This window comes from Euphorbia lathyris, chromosome 8, assembly GCF_963576675.1.
Source record: "Euphorbia lathyris chromosome 8, ddEupLath1.1, whole genome shotgun sequence".
Taxonomy (NCBI): domain Eukaryota; kingdom Viridiplantae; phylum Streptophyta; class Magnoliopsida; order Malpighiales; family Euphorbiaceae; genus Euphorbia; species Euphorbia lathyris.
This window is the reverse complement of record NC_088917.1, coordinates 7,312,506-7,337,123: the sequence shown is the minus strand read 5'-3', so window position 1 is coordinate 7,337,123 and position 24,618 is coordinate 7,312,506. Positions and strand designations below refer to the sequence as shown.

The 24,618-nt window shown below is 35.5% G+C and overlaps 2 protein-coding genes across 2 annotated transcripts; one reads left to right on the top strand and one right to left on the bottom strand.

Moving 5' to 3' along the window:
* Positions 1 to 1,360: 1,360 nt before the first annotated feature.
* LOC136202705 (ubiquitin carboxyl-terminal hydrolase 18) lies at positions 1,361 to 10,721 on the top strand. Its single transcript, XM_065993486.1, has 11 exons — positions 1,361 to 1,830; positions 2,678 to 2,873; positions 2,987 to 3,075; positions 3,310 to 3,395; positions 3,491 to 3,653; positions 3,728 to 3,851; positions 4,378 to 4,535; positions 6,402 to 6,486; positions 6,610 to 6,822; positions 7,610 to 7,671; positions 9,488 to 10,721. Exons 1-11 carry the CDS (start codon positions 1,571 to 1,573, stop codon positions 10,188 to 10,190), a joined length of 2,139 nt encoding a protein of 712 aa, XP_065849558.1. The 5' UTR covers positions 1,361 to 1,570; the 3' UTR covers positions 10,191 to 10,721.
* Positions 10,722 to 11,383: 662 nt separating this feature from the next.
* Positions 11,384 to 17,155, bottom strand: LOC136204018 (B3 domain-containing protein REM7-like). The gene is made up of 7 exons (XM_065995219.1): positions 16,934 to 17,155; positions 16,529 to 16,853; positions 13,287 to 13,408; positions 12,971 to 13,208; positions 12,180 to 12,322; positions 11,694 to 11,931; positions 11,384 to 11,628 (listed from the first exon to the last, which is right to left on the bottom strand). Exons 1-7 carry the CDS (start codon positions 17,006 to 17,008, stop codon positions 11,492 to 11,494), a joined length of 1,278 nt encoding a protein of 425 aa, XP_065851291.1. The 5' UTR covers positions 17,009 to 17,155; the 3' UTR covers positions 11,384 to 11,491.
* Between the last annotated feature and the right edge of the window lie 7,463 nt (positions 17,156 to 24,618).

The following is a 24,618-nucleotide window of genomic DNA, read 5'->3' as shown; positions in this document are numbered from 1 at the left end:
AAACTTCTTAAGTTTGGCTCATTGAGAGTTTGTGACATAGATGGACTCTTCCAATTGAGAATCCTCTAGGTAAGACATTTATGATTTGAATGGCTTGTAACATGGCTTCACCCTAATACTTTGTGGTTAAAAGAGGCTTTGTTGAAATAGAGCTTTGTCAATCTCAGTTAGATGTATATGCGTCTTTTCCACTACACCATTTTGTTGTGGTGTATGGATGCAATCTCTGATGCAAAGTGCCATGTGAATAAAGTACTTGTTGTGTATCTTTACTAATGAGTTCATTACAATTATCCATCCTTATACACATGATAGAGGCTCCAAGCTGTATTGAAAGTATGAAAGAGGGGGGGGGGGGGAGGGGGTTAGAAGAAACAGGGGAAAACCTCCTTTTTTCGACAACGACAATGGGGGAGTCGCCAGTATCATCCATCTCTAGCCAAGGAGAAATGGATTGAGCACACTTATGGTGGGGGCGGGGAAGCCTCCCAATTCTCACAAACTTGTCTAGCAAACAAGATACTTGTAACTTGTAATATAACACCAAATTCCAAGACACTCTAGAAAAACCATCAATTATAGTGAGTATAAATCTCCCACCATTGGTAGCAGATCGTTTATAAGAGTCATAGACATCTACATGTAAAAGGTGAAGACAATGAAATGTTTTAATTATACTAGAAGGGAAGTCTTTCTTGCTTTTTTTTAATCTCCCACCATTGGTAGCATATGTTTTTGCCTATGAATCTACTATCCAAATAGAAGATATGAATGTATGTAAACAAACTCGATGAATGTTAAATTTATACATCAAATATTTAATTTTAGTATAAATTTTAAACTATATGTATTTTTAGATGGACTTATTTGATACGAGTTTGTGATTTGATTTTTAAGTCCAAACTCACCTAAGATAACAAAGAACTGGACTAAGTCTAGGCTAATCATTTTTTGACATAAGCTCAATGGATATGTATAGTTCCAATTATAAACTTCAACAATGATAACAGAAATCGAATCAGACGAGTATCAAATTCTTAGGGGTGTTTGGTTACTCATTTTTTCCCTTCTAGTTGCATTTTCACATTGAAATTTTTGTATTTGGTTAGAGATCTCCTCTTTGCATTTCTCTACCTAAAAATTAGTTTTTTACAAAAGTAGAGAATATATGATTTTCGGGAAAGCAGTCTTTTCCAACGACATACCAAACAGCAAAACCATAAGATTAAAATAAAATAAAGAATGTTTTAAAAAAATAAAAACAAAGAAAAAGTTTTAGGTCAAAGAATTAGGGAAAAGAGTTGATGAGAAAGTTGATTTCTTTTCAAAGAAGAAAACAAAAACGGATTTCCATAACAGGCTCATAACAGAGACAGAACGAAAGGAAGAAGAGAAAGGAAACAATGGCCAAGGCCCACTTCCTTCTTCTTCCCTAATTATTTCTTAATTTCACTGTTTTTGCATCCTTCATTTTTCACAAATTTCCCCCTAAATTATCCCCCCAAAACCCTAAAAATAAACAGTTTTCCAATTACACTTGTCTTTATGTATATATATGATCAACGGGTAGATGCATGTCGGCGGAATAACGGTGGATCTCAATTGGTTCCTTCGATTTATATTTACTCTATTCCTAATTGCTTTGGGATTGTTACATTTAGTAAAGAATACGGCGTCCAAGTACTTCGAGGTAGACGCCAGTTTCGAAGGCGGAGGAGGTACCACTGATCGGAATCAGTCTGTTGTTCCTTCCATTTCTATGGAAACCTGCGCTAATTGTGGCGACACTGGGACCAAGAAGTGCTCCCGTTGTAAATCCGTTAGATACTGGTACTTATCGACTTCTTTTCTTCTTTCAATTATAATTATTGCTTCAAGCTGATTCTGTGATTAAGTATCAATTTGATGTTTGATTCTACTTGATAATTTGATATTCGGATAGCAATCAATAGATATTCACTTGTAAATGAATATGAATGGAGTTACAATGTTTAATCCCTAATTCTTGATATGTGAGTGCTCCCGTTGTAAATCCGTTAGATACTGGTACTTATGCACTTCTTTTCTTTTTTCAATTATAATTATTGCTTCAAGCTGATTCTGTACTTAAGTTTCAATTTGATGTTTGATAATAGGATAGCAATCAACAGATATTAACTTGTGAATAAATATGAATGGAGTTACAATCTTTAATCCCTAATTCTTGACATATGATTATCAAAACATGACAGTTAGCAACTTGAATAGGGAAATTAAGGGTTAGTTCAACTAGAAATTACAGAAGAGTAAGACTGTTCCATTAATGTCAATAGGTAGGTAGTTGGTAAACATTCTAACTTCTAGATACAAGTTTCAATTCATCATACAAGAAAGCCCTAATTGCATTTGAATAGACATGATTAGAAAGTCATCTATGCACTTTCTTGAAAATGACGATCTTGTTTTCTATGAATCTATTTCATTGTCAATGGGATGTAATTCTATTATATAATGTTATAAATTTCATGTTTTCCTGTTTCATGAATGCACAATTATTTGTGTTCCATTTTTCGCTTTTAGGATTGTGTTGTTCTGTTTTAGTTTTATGTATGCATTGAGGTGTATTCTTAGTGATTTTGTTGATGAGAATTTTAAATTATATGAATGTCCTAAGGTTTATTGTTTGTCTCCTTTCCAGCTCAGCAAAATGCCAAGAAGCACATTGGAAATCTGGACATAAGTCAAAATGCAAGGAACCAACCAAGGTAAGTTTAGAACGGAACGGGAAAACAAATTTTGGATTGAGAGCATCAGGAGTTGGTGGTAGAAATTTTTCTGGTATTGCACTGATTCCTACCAGTGGAACCTCTAAACTTACAAACAAGGCAAAGAAGGTATATACTTATATATTCTTATAATTCTGTTTTTTAGCACGGTGCCAGCTGGATTTGTTAACTGATTTTTGTTCTACAAAGTGAAAATGTTTATTTACTTGTATTAACTTCAGGTTCTTTTCCCCTATGATGAGTTCATTAAACTTTATTACTGGGATAAGGCATCATTTCCACCTTGCGGGCTATTAAATTGCGGAAACAGGTAAAATTTACTGGCTTACTCTCAATTTGCGTGTCCTTGTAAATCACACATTTCATGCACTGATGCTAGAACGTTTAGTTAGTTCAACTAAATTCATCTCAAATCTGGTTCATGTTCCCCCCCCCCCCCCCCCCCCCCAATTCCACTCAACTTCAGGCACATGCTAGTTTCTGTTGCTGTATCTTATTTATTCTTCCTAGAATATTTTCATTGAAATTTGAGTTTTATGCCCAGCTGCTTTGCCAATGTGGTTCTGCAATGCCTCACATTTACAAGGCCGCTTGCTGCCTACGTATTGGAGAACAACCATCAAAAAGAATGTACGCTTAAAGCTAGATTTATTCGTGGCCTTATTTGTTCTCATTTTCTTAGAAGCTTTTACAATTCCTTATTTGGTCAATTAATTTGCTTTCAGGCAGGCGCAATGACTGGTGCTTTCTATGTGAATTTCAAGCTCATGTCGACAGAGCAAGCAAAAGCTCCAATCCCTTTTCACCAATGAGAATCCTGTCTCGTTTGCCCAATATTGGTGGTAACCTTGGCTATGGAAGACAGGAGGATGCTCATGAGTTTATGAGGTCTGTTTGCTTTCCTTGTATATGGTTTATCTATAGGTTCATCATCCAATGGTGTAATGCTTGCTTTTCTGCAGGTTTGCCATTGATACAATGCAATCAGTGTGCCTTGATGAATTTGGTGGGGAAAATGCTGTTGATCTGGCCTCTCAAGAGACGACCCTTATTCAACATGTATTTGGTGGTCACCTACAATCTCAGGTTGGACATCCTATTTTGCTGCAAGCAGATGAAAATTTTATTTGAGTGCAGTCTGATTAATATGATGGCACACACACGGAGGCAATTCACATTGACATCACATGTAATGTGTTGTGCCTTAAGATTGGTTATCTTCTCAAAATTGAGAAATAAGAACTATCCCTCTTCCATTGTAAGAAATACATACGTTCTTCTCAAAATTGAGAAATAAGAACTATCCCTTTTTTATTTTAATGTTCACATTCCTTGTGACAACAACAATAACAAAGCCTTATTATCAACTACTTGGGCCTAATCTTTCACAGAGTAAAATCAATTGATTACCCTGTCCATTCTTAACCCAATTAAAACTTTTGAGAAAAAGCTGTACTTTATGCAATTAAACTAGTTTCCTTTCTAGGCTTCTTAATCTAATGTTCCAAGCAAATTTTTTATAGCTATTAACATGTATTATTATATCATCACTGATCCAATCGGTAGTGTTAGTACTGGCCCTGATGATTGTTATGTTGAATAATTTCTTTAGGTGATATGCACAAAATGTGACAAGGTGTCAAATCAGTTGGAAAACATGATGGATTTAACCGTTGAAATTCATGGGGATGCAGCATCCTTGGAGGAATGCCTTGATCAATTCACAGTCAAAGAGTGGCTTCATGGAGAAAATATGTACAAATGTGACGGGTATTGTTCTTGCTCTGTATTATTCGTATTACAAGTTGTAATATCTGATTAATTTACTTCGCTTAGTTTGTTATGTTGGCATTTAATCACTGCATGCATTTTGGTATGACTATTGCAATTTATGAGCAGATTCTTGTAAGCAGTTTCTTTTGTGATCTTGTTGTGTTTAGTTTTGAGGCCGACAATACAAATTTGAGAAAATTAAAAAACTAAACAATTACATGCTGGTTGGTATTCTAGGTTAAGGCGTTTTTCTGGGATTAAACCCATATTTGGCCCCGGGGGTATCCAAAAATTTTTCATTTCCCCTTGAAGTATTCCTGTTGGTGACATTTAACCCATTTTGGATGGAAAATTAACCGATTTGTTAAATTTTTTGCCACATTAGACAATTTTTGACACGTGACATACAAGTGGCAATTGATTTTTTTTTTTATTATTTTTATATAGATTTAATATGTGGATAAATAAGAAGTTAATTTTTTTTCTTATTTATCTACATATTAAGTCTGTAAAGATTTTTTTTATTATATTTATATGTCACTATCAAAAATTGTGTTGTGTGACAATTTTTTAACAAATTGGTTAGTTTTCCATCCAGAATGGGTTAAATGTCAGTTATGTGAATACTCTATGGGGCAAATGTTATCAAATAATAACACGGGCTAAATGACAAAATTTTGGATACTACTGGGGCCAAATAGGGGTTTAATCCGGTTTTTCTGTAATAATCTGCTCTGATGGAACATTAGTTCAAATTTATTTACTAGTCTTTATTTTAATGCCTATTTCATTTCTCATTAGTTCAGGAAAACAGCATTCTCCTTGGTTTTCTGTAGGAATCCATATATTCTTAGAGGAGTAGGATGATAATTGATAAGTCCAATGTCTTGTAGGTCCCTACGAATTTTGATAACTGTAATTGAATTTTAATGAACTTTTCGTCCATTATAAAAAAGAGTCCAGCACTTGTTGCTTACATTTTTCTGTGTATGTAACTCCTATGGAGTTCTGGATATGATTGTTGAATTTCTACTATAAACTGACCCCTTTATTTTTTTTACGAGTGTTACCTAATTTTTCTTCAATTCTAATTTGTGTTTAAATCTAAAAATAAAAACCCTACAAAATGTCTCTATTCAGCTTTGAAGAAAAAAATTGGGTCAATTTCGTACTTTTTCTTTTATTTCGTTGAACTTCTTTGCACCACCTGAGGTACAAGTTCACAGTGAAAAACAGTCTCTTTGATCCCTAATCCCTATTTACTTTGTGTGACCTTACAGTCATAGTTTTCAATATTGAAGTACTTGAGTATGCGAAATAATTTTTTATTTTAATTTTTTTAGTAAAAACACAACCAAATATAGGATGGATGAAGAAAAATGATTTCTGTAGCTGATTCCAATAAAAGTAGGGGTTACGTCTATTGAGAATAAAATGAGGGAAAACCGACTAAGGTGGTTTGGCCATGTAAGACGAAGAGCGCTTGATGCGCCGGTTAGGAGGACTGAAGAGCGCTTGATGCGCCGGTTAGGGGTTCGAGCCTTGGTGCGACGGTAAAACGTTGTTGTCGTGTGATTGAGAGGTCACGGGTTCTAGTCTTAGGAGCGGCCTCTTGCCAAAAAATTGGCAGGGAAAGGCTTGCCCCCAGTACACCCTTGTGGTGGGACCCCTCCCCGGACCCTCGCTTAAGCGGGGATGCGTAATGCACCGGGCCGCCCTTTATCCTTGTGAAGAGGGCTGATAATTCTTTTGTTCTTTTCATTGATCCTACAGATGAAATCCAGTAAAACTTAGAAGTAAGGCAACAAAATAAGTTCTATGAATTTCTGTTATTTGATGTCTCCAATGTACTATTTTTAACAGGTGCAATGAGTACGTCAAGGCATGGAAGCGTCTTACAATTCGACAGCCTCCAAATATTCTTACGATTGCCTTGAAAAGATTCCAGGTCTCGGCTGTTCACCTCTTATTTGGATGTTTCAGTGTCTTTAAGATCTTTGTGCTCTGAACTACTTTGTTGTGTGATACTGAGAGATGCTAACTAAAATGTATATTTGGACTATATGTGCAGAGCGGAAGGTTCGGGAAACTGAACAAAAGAGTAACGTTTCCAGAGATATTAGATCTCAGCCCCTATACAAGTGAAGAAGGTGATGGGACAGATAGGTACAAGCTTTATGCGGTTGTTGTTCATGTTGATATGCTGAATGCATCGTTTTTTGGTCACTACATTTGTTATATTAAGGATTTCAGTGGAGACTGGTACAGAGTTGATGACTGTAAGGTAGAATCTCTTTTTTACCCCTATGTCCCCTCTCCCTCTTGCATCTTCTTGCACATCCTTCCTACTTGGTTTTTTGCTTTTGCAAGTCGAGAAATGTGGTATTTTTTTGTTGCAAAAATAGCATGTAATTTAGATGGTTAGCAAAAGCACAAAAGTATATGTTCCTCAACTTGGGTAAATTACACCTATGGCCACTAATGGCCACTAAACTTTAAAACGTAACATAAAAGTCACTCAATTTTACCCTTTTTAACATGATGGCCAACTAAACTTCAATAAACGCCTCAAAATGACCGTTTATGACCTCAAAATAGAAAATTCCAAGAATTGATGATATTCTAAGCAACTTCAATTCTTCAACTTTTTCGTTTTGAGGTCATTTATGTGTTGTTTGGTTAGGAAAGAGAAATTGAATATTTAGAGAAAGGAAGATCCATAAATGGTGATTTTGGAAAATAAAAAATGTGATTCTAAACAACTTTAATTCTTCTGCGTTTCCATTTTGAGGTCGTTAACGGTTATATTGAGGCGTTAATTGAAGTTTAGTAACCATAATGTTAGAAAGTGTAAAGTTGAGTGACTTTTATGTTACGTTTTGAAGTTTAGTGTCCATACCATGAAAATGAGTAAAAAGTTCAGTGGCCAAGGGCTTAATTTCCCCTTCTCGACTTTTAAAAGCGTGGAACTACATTCCTTTCGTCACGAACATTCAAATGAACAGTGCATTTTCTTTCTAGCATGCCATAGAATGTACCATCTGATGGTGTAACTTTTGCTGTTCTCTCAGGTTAGAAGAGTTGACTTAGATGAAGTACTTTCTCAGGGAGCGTATATGCTTTTATATAGCAGGTATATGGCTAACATCCAGTGCTAGTATATCTACTTTTGCATCTTATATCAATTTCATATCTATAAAGGGCGGCCCGGTGCACTACGCGTCCCTGCTAAGCGAGGGTCCGGGGAGGGGTCCCACCACAAGGGTGTGTTGGGGGCAAGCCTTCCCCTGCCAAAAAAAAGGCCGCTCCTAAGACTCGAACCCAATCCATCAATATTTATGTGTCTCAAAATGGCCTCAAGGTTTTTGGGAAGTACCAATTTAACCCTAACATACAAAATAGCACCATTTTATCCTCAACGTTTGTGAAATGATACCAATTTAACCTTGAATGACGAAACTTGATGCTTCAATGTACCATTTCACAAATGTTGAGCCCAAAATGGTACTATTTTGTACGTTGGGGCTAAATTGGCACTTCCCCAAAAACCTTGAGGCCATTTTGATACCTTATCCCTTTATTTTCCAGTAGCTTAGTATAGTTGACCAACTAAATACATGAGAATCTGTCTATATGTTCTAGAAGAATGAAGCAAATAGAAAAATTGTGTAGGACCTTGATAATATTTGAATATGAAAGTGAGCTTGACATGGTTATGGTAACAATCCAAACTATTTTCCATTTTGTGTTTCTTTTGAAAATATTTCCCGAGTTGTGGCATTTTTTTGTCCAAAATGCCTGTTGAGGAGTCCATCCGCCAATGCAAATTCAAAACTCATCCGCCAAATTCTTTTTCTTTTTAGTTTTTTTATCTTTATAATATATATTTCATAAAGGCATAACACCCATTTGGGTCCCTAATTCAAAGTCAATTAGAACACTAAACTATCAAAATCATCAATAAGGTTCCTGAACTAGCTAAAAAAACATCAATTGAGTCTCCATTCTAAACAATAATCTTCAATTGAGGCTTCATCGAAAATCATTCGGTTGAACAATTTCATACATTTTTTCTCAACTCATTTTGAATCAACACAGATATCAAATAGTCACAGTTTCCGATTTTAGGATAGGATAGAGACTCAATTGATGATTTTTGCTTAGTTCAGGGACCTAATTGATGATTTTGATAGTCTAGGATCCTAATTGATTCTGAAGCTTTAGTTTAGGGATCCAAATGGGTATAATGCCTTTCATAAAGGATATATTAGACATCTGATGAAATAATAATTATGATTGTATAGTGTGTGTATATATATTAGGCCTGAACCATATAGAGCCACCTAGAGTTTGTCCATTTTAGTCATTTTGCCTTCCGAATTTAAGGGGCAGCTCATTAGCAACTCCAACTCTGTAAAAGTGACATAACGCACCTTATTGTTTCTCAATCTGAGAAGATTTTGACCACTCACCTGTTGATTGACTTTCCCTATGCAATGGGTTGTCCTTTAAGTTCGGAGGGCAAAGTGACCAAAATGAACAACTATAGGGGCTCCTTATGGTTTAGGCCTATGTATTATAATGTAAAAGAAAAAAAAAAGAATTTGGCATCCACTTCAAAACTCATCTCCCTATGTAATAGGCGGATGCACTCCTCCGTTTGTTTGACAGGCGTTTTAGACCAAAAAAATGCCACAAATGAGAAACAATTTTTATTTTTTTTACCACAATGTGTCAATATGATAGAATCTTAGGTGATCCCACTTTAAAGATAATAACAGCGGGCCTGAATGCGATAGCAGCTCGACAATGTAAAAATGTTTCTGTAGTAAGCAGTTTCATCTAGTGCACCACCCTCTTAATCTTTAGCTTCTAGTTCCTGTCTTTTCTGGCGTAAAATGGTAAATCATTTGTGTTTTTTCTGATAAATATTCCTGATTCCGATGCAGGAGTTCTGCCCGAGCGACATGTTTACGAACCATGGAACCTTCAGAGGAGCAATCATTGGCAAAAGTCAAATCAGATTGCTCCACAAACAAAAAAGTCGAATGCATGAACGGAGAAGTTAAATCCATTAACGGGGAAGTCGAAGGCATGAATGGAGAAATTAAATCCATTAACGGGGAAGTCGAAGGCATGAACGGAGAAGTTAAATCCATTAACGGGGAAGTCGAAGGCATGAACGGAGAAATTAAATCCATTAACGGGGAAGTCGAAGGCTTCTCACCTCCGGAATCCATGACCATGACTGCGCCGATACCATCTGAAAGGAATTCTGAATATGCAAACGGTTGTGACGTTGCATTAAGTTCAGCTGTTTCAATGGATATTAGCTTCTCCGAAGAAGATTCATCTCCACGAGTTGACTCTCGGAACACGGATAATTCTCACTCTCCTTCAATACTGGAAGTTTCAAACATCGATGAAGATGCATCAGCTGCAATTAAGTCAGAAGCCGATAACGGTGAAGATGCAGAGAGCATAAACGCCTTAGCTGTTGCTCAAACTGAGTTCGAGTTCGAGTCCATTCCAATGGAGATCTCCGGCTGTGAGGAGGAGGATTCGTCTTCTGCAACAGACTCCAAACTTATTCCGATTGAAGAACTTCAAAATGGCGAAAATAAATCCGAGAATCAAGATCTGCATTCGTGAAGGATACTCCTTTTCAGGCACGGCAGCTTCAACTAAACCTCACATATTGAAAACCGAGCCGCTCATGAACGGTTCAGATGATGAAGATAGAAGAAGTGTAACAGATGGTCATTTGTCTCACTAATTATTTGTTGATATATATTTTTGGGTAAATAATTTATTAGTCCTTATATTTTTACTTAATATACTGCTTAGTCCTTATATTTTAATAGTATACTTTTTTAGTCTTTACTTTTTGTTCTATTCAACAGTAAGGGCTAAAGAGTGTATTAATAAAAGACGAGGACTAAACGGTGTGTTAAGGTAAAAAATGTACGGGCTAATAAATTGTTTACCCGGTATTTTTTGGTTACCCCATCATCAAAGAAAAATAAAAAAGCTTGGTGGATGGATGAATGTAGCCTCCATTTTTTTTCTTTTTTCATTTTTCTCTTCCCGGGTTTCGCTATTTGCAGAAATATAGGCTTTAATTTGTAGCAATTGTAGATTGAGCATTGCCCTTTTATTAAAATGAAGGCGTTTTTTCTATTCTGATCGATCTGATATAATCGTGTTATGTTATTTATACGTTCTATACGATTATATATATGATATAAATGAATGGTCAGGAAGTATGATGATTCTGCATGTATTTCGTGTGTATCTTACTGATGGTTTAAAAAACCTCGCAAATTCACTCGGATTACAAGCATAGTTCTAGTATTTGCTGTATAGACGGCATCTTATTTATGCGTTCTATACGATTATATGTATGATATAAATGCATCATATGATGATTCTGCACGTATTTCGTGTGTATCTTACTGATGGTTTTAAGAAACCTCGCAAATGCACCTGGATTACATGATAGACGTGTCGGATAACAAGTGGATGACCTGTAACTTTTTTGGCCATTGAGATACCTGTAACCAAGTCTGACTTGTGTAGAACAAGTTGTATCTTACTGATGGTTTTGAAAAACCTCGCAAATTTACCGGATTACACGATAGATGTGCCGGATAACAAGCGGATGGCTGTAACCAAGTCTGAATTGTGCAAAACGAGTTGTATCAGTCGAATTGTGCAGAACGAGCCAGATAACAAGTGGATGACCTGTAAGTCTTTTGGCCATTCAGATGCCTGTGACCATGTCTGAATTGTGCAGAATGAGTTATATATCAGTCGAATTGTGCGGAACGAGTTGTATCAGTCGAAAAGTTCTGAATTTTTTTGACGGAAATTAGAAATCCCACATAATGTCGAAAGCGGCAGCTAATGCCAATTCGAAATCATCCAAAGTTAAACAAGGATTTTGACAGGAATTACATAATATCTACTTCTTGCTTGATCTCTGCAACTGCCTCAACGTCTGCTGGAGTTCCCGAGCTGTTCTTTTCGCTCTCTGCACCCCGTTTCGCACCTTCAACACTGTTCTTTTCGCTCTCCGCACCTTCAACAACTACAAAGAGAAACATTTATTCACTAGCAGCAAAAATCGAATAAGAAAGCGAAAACGATAATCACCCGAAATTCTCACAACAGGCTTCTTTCCTTTCCTGACGAGTTCCAACATCAAGAAATCTCCTGCTTTGATACCATTTGACCTTGCAAATCTTCTCCATCCTTGTCCTATACGAAAACCTCCTGTCTCGCTTTTCAGCAGCGAAACTGTCCACGATCTTCCTCCTTCATTCCGAATAGTCATCTCTTCCGGACACTCTCTAGCTATGCCACTCTTCATTGCAAACTTAATTGGTATTCTCTGTAATTCATCAACATACAGTAAAACCTTCATAAATTAATACTCGATAAATTAATAACCTCTTTAAAATAATAATTTCTTCGGACTTGGACCAGTTCAGTAAATTAATACTTGATAAATTAATATTTCTATAAATTAATAAAATTTCATGGTCCTAACATTATTAATTTATAGAAGTTTTATTGTATACAATAAAATGTTGGTCGTTGTTGTATACGAGATTCGCGCAAAGTAGGAATGCTACTCACCAGTCTATTGTTGTTGATGTAAGATTGCTTCACAATGACATGAACATGTAGATTTCCCGATGAAGATCCAGCTCCAGCTCGTGCGACGTTGTAAGTTGGCTGTTTTTTAGGCGTCGGATTCGGCTGATACTCTTGAGTACATCCTGGTTTCGGTAACAAAAGCATCAAAATTTCGACATGTTTGATATAAAGTTATCGTCTTTCATCTTCATTCAAAAACATTTGTAAGAAACGCGGGATTCCCGCCCTTTCATGAATCATATAAAGTAGTCAAAGAAAAGTTCTCATCTTTCATCTTTATTCAAAAGCACATCTTTCATCTTTATTCAAAAGCATACTTAAGAAAACACGGGATTCCCGCCCTTTCATGAATCATATAACGTGTCAAAGAAAAGTTCGTCTTTCATCTTCATTCAAAAGCATACTTAAAAAAATGCGGGATTCTGGACCTTTCATGAATCATATAATGTTTCAAAGAAAAGTTTTTGTCTTTCATCTTCATTCAAAAGCATACTTAAGAAAACACGGGAATCCCGTGCTTTCATGAATCATATAACGTGTAAAAAAAAACTTCTCATCTTTCATCTTCATTCAAAAGCATACTTAAGAAAACACGGGATTCCCGCCTTTTCACAAACCATATAACGTGTCAAACAAAAGTTCCCGTCTTTCATCTTCATTCAAAAGCATACTAAAAAAAAGCAGGATTCCCGCTCTTCCATGAATCATATAACATGTCAAAAACAACCTTCCACGTATCGAAAAACAGTAAGAAAGAACGGAGAGCTCACTTGTTATCTTCAATACAGGCTTCTCACCATCTCGAATGAGTTCGAAAACGCAAAAATCCCCCGCCTTAAGCGAATTAGCACAACGGAAAGCAGTCCAGCAGTGCTTAATATAAGGTTGACCGTCCCGTTGCTTGAATCCTAAGTGCCCCATCCACACCTTTCCTTGTTCATTCAAAAGCACAATCTTGCAACATCTGTTCTCCAGGCCGTTCGCCCGGGCAAATTCCTTCGGAATAGTCTGCTTAAACGCACATAAGATCATTATCTAACCCGAAATTTCGTACTTAAAGAAAGAAAAAGAGTAGTCAGAACTAACTAGTATAGGACAATTAGCAGCATAAGACGTCAAATTCTTCATAAAATGAGGGTATTGAGAAGCTGAAGGACCGGGTTTTCCTTCGAACTTAGCCGTGTCTTTCTTCTTCTTTGTCAAGTTTCCTGCATTTCATCGGTTTTGTAAGCAAAAACATGTTTACGGAGACAACTTGTTTGACACGATTATCATTCACAAAACAACATTCTTTAAATTAGGACCTACATTGCACGGAAATGGAAACGGAAGCCGGGAAACATTCATTATAAAAAAAATATAGCTAGGAAATAGTAATCGAAACGGAAAAGAAGCAGAAACGGACACGAAACACGGAAATGCTATCCACGAAGAGTTTATGTGCAACATAGATTAGGACTGTCAGTTTTTTAAGCGACAACACATTTACAGAGATAACATGTTGGACACGAACACGATTAACATTTTCCTTGCATTTATATATCATATATAATCATATTTAACATATAGATCACGTAACACGATTACGACACAATAACACGTCTTAACACCCCTTACATCATTAAATATCCAAGCATAGGATAGGCATTTCATCCATAGAAAACATGTTTACGGAGTCAACGTTTTTGACACGATTATCATTCACAAAACAGCATTTTTTCAATTATGATCGATGTTGCATGGAAACGGAAACCGGGAGACATTGTTTCTAAAAAAATATAGCTAGTAAACGGTAATGAAGTAGAAAAGGACATGAAACGCTAGTGAGGAAGAGTTTCCGTGCAACATAGATTATGACTGTCAGTTTCTGAAGTGACAATACATTTACGGGAACAACCTGTTTGACACAATTATCATTTTCGTTGCAATTATATATCATGTAGTCATATGGAATATATAGATCATGTAACACGATTATGACTCGTTTTGACATCCTTTACTTTAAACTATATGTATTAGATGTTCAAGCATAGGATATGCATTTCATCCATAGAAAAAGGAAAGGCAAAAACCATTAATGGAGATGGAATCCAGGGGTGGCAACGGGCGGGGTGGGGATGTATTCCCCTTCTGCACTAATACTTTCGGGACGGTTTCAGGGAATCCCAAAAAAGGATCAGAGTTTTTTGGGAATCCCCGCGGGGTTTTGTCGGGGACGAGCGGGTAGTAACGCTACCCCACCCGGCCTCACCCTGCCATGAATAATTCAGTGATTCCCAGCCTCGTCGGTTTGGATTCCCGCACGTGACCCTTAACATGGACATTTCACCTTGTTTATTTAGATGGAAGGAAATGGGCAGGGATGCAAAAGAAAAATGTAGGCTTAATACATCATTTGCCGCCTGAACTTGTATAAAATTGTAGTAATTAACATTTAGGAGTTTGGAACCAACCCTAAAGAGTTTGGAACCAACACTAAACTTCTATTGATCTTCAAGAAATTTATACAGAATTACAAACATCAGTTACAATTGACTTCCAGAACTTCTCCTGAACATAAGCAATAACTGAATAACTTCTCCTAAATTCAAATAATTAAATGAAACATTATCTGCTAATAAATTAACTAAGGCATATTTCCAACAAAAATGTTCAGTTAGCCACCTGAACTTGCATAAAATGTAATTAATTAATCACTCGGTTGTAAAAAAGTAAGTTAAATGCGGAAGATATGTTGCACACATCTTAAAAAAAGTAAAACGACCAAGATCAGGGTATGCGATTATAATATTAGAGAAGAGAATGTTTTATAGTTGAATAAGTAAGAAATTCTTTTATAACATGTTTTAATCTATTCTGTGAAATATGTAATAACATTTTAAGGCACGTGTAACATATCTTCCGCATTTGACTTACTTTTTTACAACCGAATGATTAATTGAGTACATTTTATGCAAGTTCAGGAGGCTATCGAGACACTTTAAAAGTTCAGGGAGCCAATCAACCATTTTGGATAAGTTCAGAGGGCAAATGATGTATTAAGCCAAAAATGTATTTAGAGTATACTTGTTCATGGACAGAGCTGGGTTTGTGCCTTACGAGCTTATATCTAAAATCACTTTATACAAGGTCAGTTTCTTATCACCTTAACCTGGCTTAGGACCCTGAAATTTCACAATGTTCCGATAGCTCCCTCAACTTGTATAAAATGTTCAGTTAACCCATTGAACTTGCGCAAAATATAATCAATTGATCACTCGGTTGTAAAAAAACAGATTAAATGTATAAAATACATCTTCCATATTTAATTTACTTTTTTTGCAACCGAGTGATCAACTAATTACATTTTACGCAAGTTCAAGGGACTAACAAAATATTTTATGAACTTTTGGGACATTTTAAAAGTTAAGAACGCCAATCAAGTTTTTTTTAGACAAGTTCAAGAGCCAAATGATGTATTAAGCCTAAATATTATATACTGATTATTTTTAAAATAACCGATAACTAAATACCATTTTAAAATAACCAAACTAAATATATAAACCAAACCAAACTACAGTTACGGTTCAGCTTCGGTCAGTGGTCAATTTGCTCAACCCTACTTAAACAAATGCCGTATATTTACTGGGTAAATTACACCCATGGCCACTGAACTTTACCTATTTTCATATTATAGCCATTGAACTTCATTTCTTCCCTGTATTGCCACTGATCTTTACATTTTTTAACACCGGTGGTCACTCAACGCCTCAAAACAACCGTTGACGGCTAAAAATAAAAAATCCAAAGTGTTAATAATATTCTAAGGAACTTTAATTCTTGAAAATTCTCGTTTTGAGGTCATTTAGGTGTTGTTTGGTTAGGAGAGAGAAAGTGAATTTTTAGAGAGAGAAAACTCCAAAAAATGTGATTTTCGAAAATAAAAAATTTGGTTTCATGGTAAATGTCGTTCTGAACAATTTTAATTCTTGAATATTTTCATTTTGAGGTCGTTAACGATCATTAACGGTCATTTTGAGAAGTTAGTTAAAATTGAGTGGCGACCGGTGTTAAAAATTATAAAGTTAAGTGGCTGTACCGAGAAAAAATGAAGTTCGGTGTCCATAATATGAAAATGGGTAAAGTTCAGTGGCCATGGGTGTAATTTACCCTATATTTACTAGAAGTTTTACTAAACTGCCTTTCAAACTCGAAAAGATCACGCGGATATAAGTTCCAACTATGCTTTATATTTACGAAAATGCCACTATCTCGTCAAAACCCAACATTGCCCCCAAAAATCAGCACCAAATGAACTAGAAAAACAGAAGAAAAAAAAAGAAAATTACCTGAAGATCCTTCTTCTTGTTCTTCTGGTATATCTTCTTCTTTTACTTCAGGTGGTGTTTGTTTGACATTAAAAGAAGAATACTCTCTTTGACAAGAACTCGGATCAAAAACCAGAACATCAAACACAAAATCACCGTCATATCTGAAAACACAGAAATCCCCAACATGCAATTGATGTTCTTCACTAAATTCTTGCCATCCATCTTCAATTAATCTCCCTTTCATCTTCACATGCCATAGCTTCCCGTTAATCGGACTTCTCAAAACAGCCTTCTCTGGGTTTTCCCCCTTCAAATGTTGCAGGTAAAACGACACCGGAACTGACTGAAACACAAGAAAAACGACATTACTAACTTGATTGATCATCAGAAGAAGAAAGATTGGTTTTTTTTGGAGAAACTTACAAGTTGGTGTTGGAATCCAGGTAGAAGAGGCTGGAAGAAGTGGGGTTTTGTGGGTCTTTTTTGTTTTTCAGCCATTGTTGTTCTCAGATTTTGGGGTTCTTCTCTCTTCTGGTTGTTGGTGTTAATTTTGAGTGACAACTGAGAAGTGACAAGACAGTGATTTACATTTTTGGAAATTAAGTACTTCTGCCAATTAGAGCAAAGAAAGTTGTAGTTACCAATATTAGTCTAACAAATCTTTTCTATCTTTTTAACCTTTTTAGTTCATCAAGATATGTTTTAATTGCTTAAATTTAGTACTTCAATTGTATATTAATGGAGCGTAGGTGTAATGTTTTATAATAGGCTTAATACATCATTTTCTTCCAGAAAAAAATTGATTGCCCCCAACATATACGGTGTATTATTATTAGCCTCTTAAACTTGCTTGAAGTGTTATGATTAAGTGGTTGTTTGGTTGCTCATTTTCATGTTCCTTTTTGTTTTTTCACTCCAAAATGGAGAGTTTCAGGTGTTTGGTTAGTAATATCCTGTTTGCCTTTTACATCTGAAAAGCAACATTAGGTGTTTGGTTAGTGATCTCTTGTTTGCCTTTTACACCCGAAAAGCAGCCTTTTACAAAAGCAGAGAATCTCTGCTTTTTGGAAAATCAATTTTTTTTCCAACACTAAACAGCAAACCGTAACAGCAAACAGCAAACCGTAACATCATACAACATACAGCAAACAGCAACATCAAATAGTAGGTAAAACAAACAGACCCTAAGTCTCCAAATCTATAAAAACGCCATAAAAATGTAAAAAATACAAAGTTAATTTGTTCTAAAAACTTAAAATCACTAATTAACCTTTACTTTTTAAGTTTTGATTTTTTTTTACAGATTTGGACAAATTGCAATGTATGTCACTTTGAACAAGTTCATGAGGTAAATGGATCACTGTAAGCAAGTTCAGAAGGTCAATAAGTCATTTTAAATAAATTCAGGTAAATTATTTTAAACAAGTTGAGAAGGCTAACGAAATATTATTTAAGTTCAAAGGACCAATTAAACTTTTTAAACAAGTTCACGAGACTTTTAATGTATTAAGTCTTTATGATAAGACTCTACAAAATATGAAAATAACAAAGATTATAATGTGTTGTTATTTATGATTATTACTTTTATCGAGATGACAAAAATAAGTAACAAAAGTGTGTTACCTCCATTACTCTTAGTCAATTTTATACTAAATTAGCTCATCAATTGGTAAAAGCTAATAACTCCCCCATCCACCATCGGATGTATCCCAAAATATATTTTGTATCCATTCCAATACATCTTATGCAATCATTCTTTCACTGATTTGAAAAGATATAGAAACTTAATAGTACGAAGTGTTACATCTGGTGAGTTGAAGAGGCCAATAGGATGTACAAGATGGGTCGAAGGAGATAATCAATGTCATACAAACACATAAAAGACACAAAGTATAACATTTGTTAAGTTGAGGGGAGCTGATAGATTGACCACTAAATAAATAGAACTAATTGATAAAATGAAACAAGTTTATGAGACGACAAAGGCATTAAACTATTGGCAAAATTTGGGCTTAATACATCATTTGCTCCCTGAATTTGTCCAAAAAGGTTAATTTGCCTCCTGAACTTACAAAGTGTCCCAATAGCCCTCTGAATTTGCATAAAATATTCAGTTAGCCCTCTGAACTTCCGTAAAATGTAATCAATTAATCACTCGGTTGCAAAAAAGTAAGTTAAATGCGAAAGATGTATTCCACGTGTCTTACAAAAGTAAAACAATCAAGATCGGGGTATTGCGATTGTAATATTAGACAATACAAGGTTTATAATTGAGCAAGTAATAACTTTATTTTTACTCTAGTTTTGAATTATGTAATAACATTCTAAAAAACGTGGAATACATCTTCCGCATTTAACTTACTTTTTTGCAACCGAGTAATCAACTGATTACATTTTATATAAGTTTAGGAGGCTAATTGAACATTTTATGCAAGTTTAGGAGGCTATGAAAATTCAGAAAGCCAATCAACCTTTTTGGATAAGTTCAGGGTACAAGATGATGTATTAAGCCCAAAATTTGTGAAATTAGCTCATACATTGGTAAAATTTGTGAAATTACTTTAATTACAAAACATTTAGTGGATATATTTGATAATGAGTGAGATTGCAATTCAATTTGTTTGGTTAAATTGTAGGGATTTATAAATGTTGTTAATTTGGTTGAGTTCTTAAAAAAAATCAATAATTCAATATAATTTTGAATATTTTTATTTGGGTATTTGGTTCAAGAATTTTGAATATCCGTGCTTAAAGTTAGCAAGGTAAATTACACTCATGGCATCGGAATTTTATCCATTTTAATATTGTGGCCATTGAATTTCAATTCTTAACATTATGGTCACTGAATTTTACAATTTTTAACATCAGTGGTCACTCACGGCCTCAAACCGACTGTTGATGGCCTTAAAATAAAAAATTCGGAAAGTTAATGATATTCTAAAAAACTTTAATTCTTGAATTTTTTTGTTTTGAGGTTAGTTAGATGTTGTTTGATTAGGAGAGAGAGTGTATTTTTAGAGAGAGAAAGCATAAAAAAATGTGATTTTGGAAAATAAAAAATATGCTTTCATGGTAAATATCGTTCTGAACAACTCTAATTCTTGAATATTTTCATTTTGAGATCGTTAACGGTAATTTTGAGGAGTTAGCTAAAATTGAATGACTACCGGTACTAAAAAAAAGTATTCAGTGGCCACAATGTTAAAATGGATAAAGTTCAATAGCAATGGATATAATTTATGGTTATACCCAATTTCAAAAATAACAATTCATTTATGCTTTTAGGTTTTGGATAACAAACTTTTCATATTCGTTATATCATTCTTAAATCCAAAATTCTAATTTTTTTAGTTTATTAGACCATTCTAAATCCGATTTTTTCTATTAGACACAATTTTTTTACATGTTAAGAATCTTAAATACAATGTAGCTTAATTTTGAGAAATCTTATATTAGTTCTTGACCACTCAGATTATAACACGTGTATATATGAAAAGAATTTGAACAAGTTCGATTTTTTTTTTACACATATATATATATGTGTAAAATCAACCTTCTAACCGATCAATCCTGTATCGCCATTGAGAACAAGCAACCTCATGAAAATGATCAACCCTGCCTCTCTTATTCTGCTCAAATAGGTATCAACTTTCTTTTATTATGATTTTAACTTTCAACTTTATTTCCACTTTAAAAATAACTTAGTATCATTCGTCATTAATCAAGAATATGATAAAAAATTTAAATTTTTGATTTAAATGGTTACTCTGTATACTATGTCTCTAATTAATCAAATAAGCAAGAGTTTAAATCTTTGTCAACTCTTTAGTGATGAAATGTTAACGGAAAACAAGATGGGTCTATATTATACGACCTGATTTGGTGGCCTTCAGCCTCCGATTTCTGCTTACTTTTTATTTTTGATGACATTTGCAATGTTGCTTATTTGTGTTTTCTTTGATTTCGTTTTTTTGTTTTTGTTTTCTCCCCCTGTGCTTGAACTTTTTTGATTTCTTTTAATATATTTGGGTTTTGTTGATCCTGATTTTGAGGGTGTCAATCTAGTTGGGATGTCCAGAAGCTAGATCTAACATCGCCCCAACCTTTGATGGAAAAAAAGATTGGTCTATATTATACACGTTGGATGACAGAGCTAAGAGATAGGAGTACCTCTGACTTCTGGAAACCATCTCAAGGACGGAAAGATGGTCCTGCCTCTCTGTCTCCATAAAATACTACCAGAATCTATACAGTTCCTTTATTCTTCCAATCATGTCCATTTTTTGTCCAATCTTTGATTATACTAGTATGCTATGAAGCATCGAAACGTCAACATGCCTGTGTATCACATTTCCCATACGGTTCAGAAACGCCAAAAAATGGCTCGGATACATTTCAGAACCGTTTTCGTAATATTTAGAAGTTGGATACACGAATCAGTCTAGGAAACACGTTTCCCAAACAAAAACTGATCGCATTTCATTTCACAAAAAAAAAGGACGAGGTAAACCGAACCCGATTGCAGTGATGGTCAATCGTTATTTGAAGGGAAAATGAGTATGAATAACCAAATGAATATCTTTATATACAGAAAATGTAACAAAAGACAGAAAAGAGAGTAGTTACAGATTGAGATATGATGCAACTAAAAAAACAGAGACAAATAGAGCAATTGCCGTCGCAAATAACCGAAGGAGAGAGGGAATTGATGCAACTCCTAATACAAAAACTGATTCTCAAATTTCTCAATCTATATAAATATGGTGCAGTAATCTTTCACAAATCGCAAACTAAAATTCTCTGGTATGTTCTAAAATTTTGCTTCAACACTACCACTTGCTACTACTTTTAAAGGTATGAGATAAAGTGTAAAAATACCTCTAAAGATTACAGGCATGGGCAATTTTATTATTAACGTCTAAAATGATGCAATTTTACCCATAGTATTGGCAGGCAAGAGCAATTTTACCAATTCTACATATGATTCTAAAAAAATATTTCAAATTTTTTGTGAGTTAATAATAGAATTGAAGATTAATATTTTTAAATTCGGCTAAATTTGAATTTTTTTTATCCAACTCATACAAAATACAATATATTTTAAAAAAAAAATTCAAGTTTAAGCATATGTTTGTGAACAGTTACTAATTAGTAATAAAATGACGCACATAAGAATTATAGATGACAAAATTCATAACCGAGAGCACAATTTGATGAATAATTTCTCCAATTTACCCAACTTGTTAATATTAGGGGTAAAATTGCTCTTGACTGTTAACGTTAAGGGTAAAATTGCACCATTTTAGACGTTAGAGGTAAAGTTGCTCCTAGGCGTAAATGTTAGGGGTATTTTTACACCTTATCCCTATACGTATTTATTTAATATTTTTAAATGTGCCACAATATTTTTAATATTTACACGTTTCCGTATCCTATGTTTTATAGAAATGACGTTTTCCGTGTCCGTTTCGGAGACCGTATACGTATCCGTGTTCGGGCAACATACTATCCATGTTCGGGCAACATAGCTAGTATGAGCTAAATCTATAAACTTTTTTGGATAAATTACACCCATGACCCCTGAACTTTACCCTTTTGAACATTGTGGCCACTGAACTTCAATTCTTAACGGTATGACCACTGAACTTTACACTTTTTAACACCAGTGGCCACTCAACTTTAACTAACTCCTCAAAATGACTGTTACAATATCATTAAAGTTCCTTACAATATCATTAACTTTTCGAATTTTTTATTTTGAGGCCGTTAATGGTCGTTTTGAGGCGTTGAGTAGCCACCGTGTTAAAAGCTGTAAAGTTCATTGATTATTCCGTTAAGAATTGAATTTCAATAGCCACAATATTAAAATGGGTAACGTTCAGTGGCCATGGGTGTAATTTACCTCCTTTTTTTCTCCAGGAATAAGAAATGAAAATGTTATCTATTTTGACAGGAATTACATAATGTTGAATATGGCAGCTAATGCCAATTTGAAATCATCCAAAGTTAAACAAGGCTTTTGACAGGAATTACATAAGAGGTCGTAAAATGACACGACACGAACACGATAATGGTCAGGTCTACATAATATCTACTTCTTGCTTGATCTCTACAACTGCCTCAATGTCTGTTGGAGTTCCTAACTTTTCTTTAACACGAACCCGAAATGACACGACACGAACACGACTCCAACACGATAATTGCCACGTCTACATAATATCTGTAATAATGTAATTCTCAGTGATTATCATTGATGTGTAAAATAGTATAAATACATAGTACAGTTCACGTTTCAGTGAAACTCTAATTCTGTCTAACTGTTGTGTAGATAAGTACAGTAAATGCTATAACAGTAAATACTTAATAAATATCTCTAATACACCCCCGTAGTCGCAAGGTTCGGAGGCCGAACATTGAGACTATTTCTGAAGTCCTCGAACAGAGGTGAGGGCAGGCCTTTTGTGAAAATGTCAGCTATTTGATATCGGGACGGGACATGGAGCACACGGACTTCGCCTTTGGCAACACGTTCCCGGACAAAGTGAATGTCCATCTCTACATGCTTGGTTCGATGGTGTTGAACTGGATTACCGGTGAGATAAATGGCGCTGACGTTAACACAGTAAACAACTGTAGATTTTTGAATTGGGTACCCGAGCTCAAGTAAAAGGTTACGAATCCAGCATGTTTCAGACACAACATTGGCCACACCCCGATACTCGGCTTCTGCGCTGGAACGGGACAGCGTGGGCTGTCGTTTGGCTGACCAGGAAATAAGATTGTCACCAAGGAAAACACAGTAGCTGGAGGTTGAGCGACGAGTGTCGGGACAACCAGACCAATCCGCATCAGTGTAAGAGATCAACTGCGATGGAGATGAAGCAATTAATGTGAGACCAAGATCAAGAGTGCCTTGTATATACCGAAGAATGCGTTTAAGGGCTGCCATATGAGATGTTTTGGGGTCGTGCATGAATAGACAGATCTGCTGAACTGCATAGGAGATATCTGGCCGGGTGAGAGTAAGGTATTGCAGTGCGCCGGCTAACTGTCTGTATTCAGTAGGATTGTGATACGCTGAGCTAGAGGATATACTGAGCTTTTGTTTTGTGTCAACCGGAGTAGCAACTAGATTGCAGGAACCAAGCCCAGCTTTATCAATAATTTCTGAGGCATACTTCTTTTGAGACAGAAATAGGGAGCCTGGTGAGTGTGTAACCGATATTCCCAAAAAATAGTGAAGGGGTCCCAGATCTTTCATTGCAAATTCAGAATTCAGCTGAGATAGAATTGAGGACTGAAGTTTGTCAGAAGAGCTTACAAGAACAATATCATCAACGTAGAGGAGAATGTAGGCGGTGTCCGTGCCTTGCTGAAAGATGAATAACGAGTGATCAGATATGCTATTGGTGAATCCCACTTTGGTGACAAATGCAGCAAAACGCTGGTACCAGGCCCTAGGTGCTTGCTTTAAGCCATACAAAGATTTCTGAAGCAGACAAACATAATCAGGATGTCGGGGGTCACGAAAACCCAAAGGCTGATGCATATATACCGTTTCATTGAGATTGCCATGGAGGAAAGCATTTTTGACATCCAATTGACGGATATTCCATCTTTTGGATAGAGCAATACTAAGAACAGCCCTGATGGTTGCAGGTTTGACCACGGGACTGAACGTTTCACCACAATCTACACCTGCCAACTGTCCTGATTCGTTACCCACCAATCGTGCTTTATACCTCTCGAATGATCCGTCTGATTTAGTTTTGTGCCTGAAAATCCACCAACTACGAATAACATTAGCATTCTTTGGATGGGGTACTAGTACCCACGTCTTATTTTCAATAAGAGCTTCAAATTCATCAGTCATGGCTTGTGTCCAATTTGGATCACTTAGTGCAATAGCCGGTGTTTTAGAAAGAGGGGAAATTTGAGTAGGTGCAGAAACAGTTAAATTGAGCATACGACGGGGCTTGTGAATGCCATGTTTGGCGCGGGTGGTCATAGTGTGATTGTTGGGATTACAGAGCTGGTTATTCATTTGTGGGGAAATAGAGGTAGACGGAATAGATGTTAAGGCAGGAGCTGTGTTTTGCGATGAAGAA

What these genes read in the sequence shown, in the direction of transcription:
- LOC136202705 (XM_065993486.1), top strand. Translation starts at nt 1,571, where the DNA reads ATGCATGTCGGCGGAATAACGGTGGATCTCAATTGGTTCCTTCGATTT. An exon ending in GATGCTCATGAGTTTATGAG is followed by an intron (nt 3,654 to 3,727) that starts GTCTGTTTGCTT and finishes GCTTTTCTGCAG; the next exon opens with GTTTGCCATTGATACAATGC. An exon ending in ACAGAGTTGATGACTGTAAG is followed by an intron (nt 6,823 to 7,609) that starts GTAGAATCTCTT and finishes CTGTTCTCTCAG; the next exon opens with GTTAGAAGAGTTGACTTAGA.
- LOC136204018 (XM_065995219.1), bottom strand. Translation starts at nt 17,008, where the DNA reads ATGGCTGAAAAACAAAAAAGACCCACAAAACCCCACTTCTTCCAGCCT. An exon ending in CTGGATTCCAACACCAACTT is followed by an intron (nt 16,854 to 16,933) that starts GTAAGTTTCTCC and finishes CTTGTGTTTCAG; the next exon opens with TCAGTTCCGGTGTCGTTTTA. An exon ending in ACAAGAAGAAGGATCTTCAG is followed by an intron (nt 13,409 to 16,528) that starts GTAATTTTCTTT and finishes GATGAAATGCAG; the next exon opens with GAAACTTGACAAAGAAGAAG.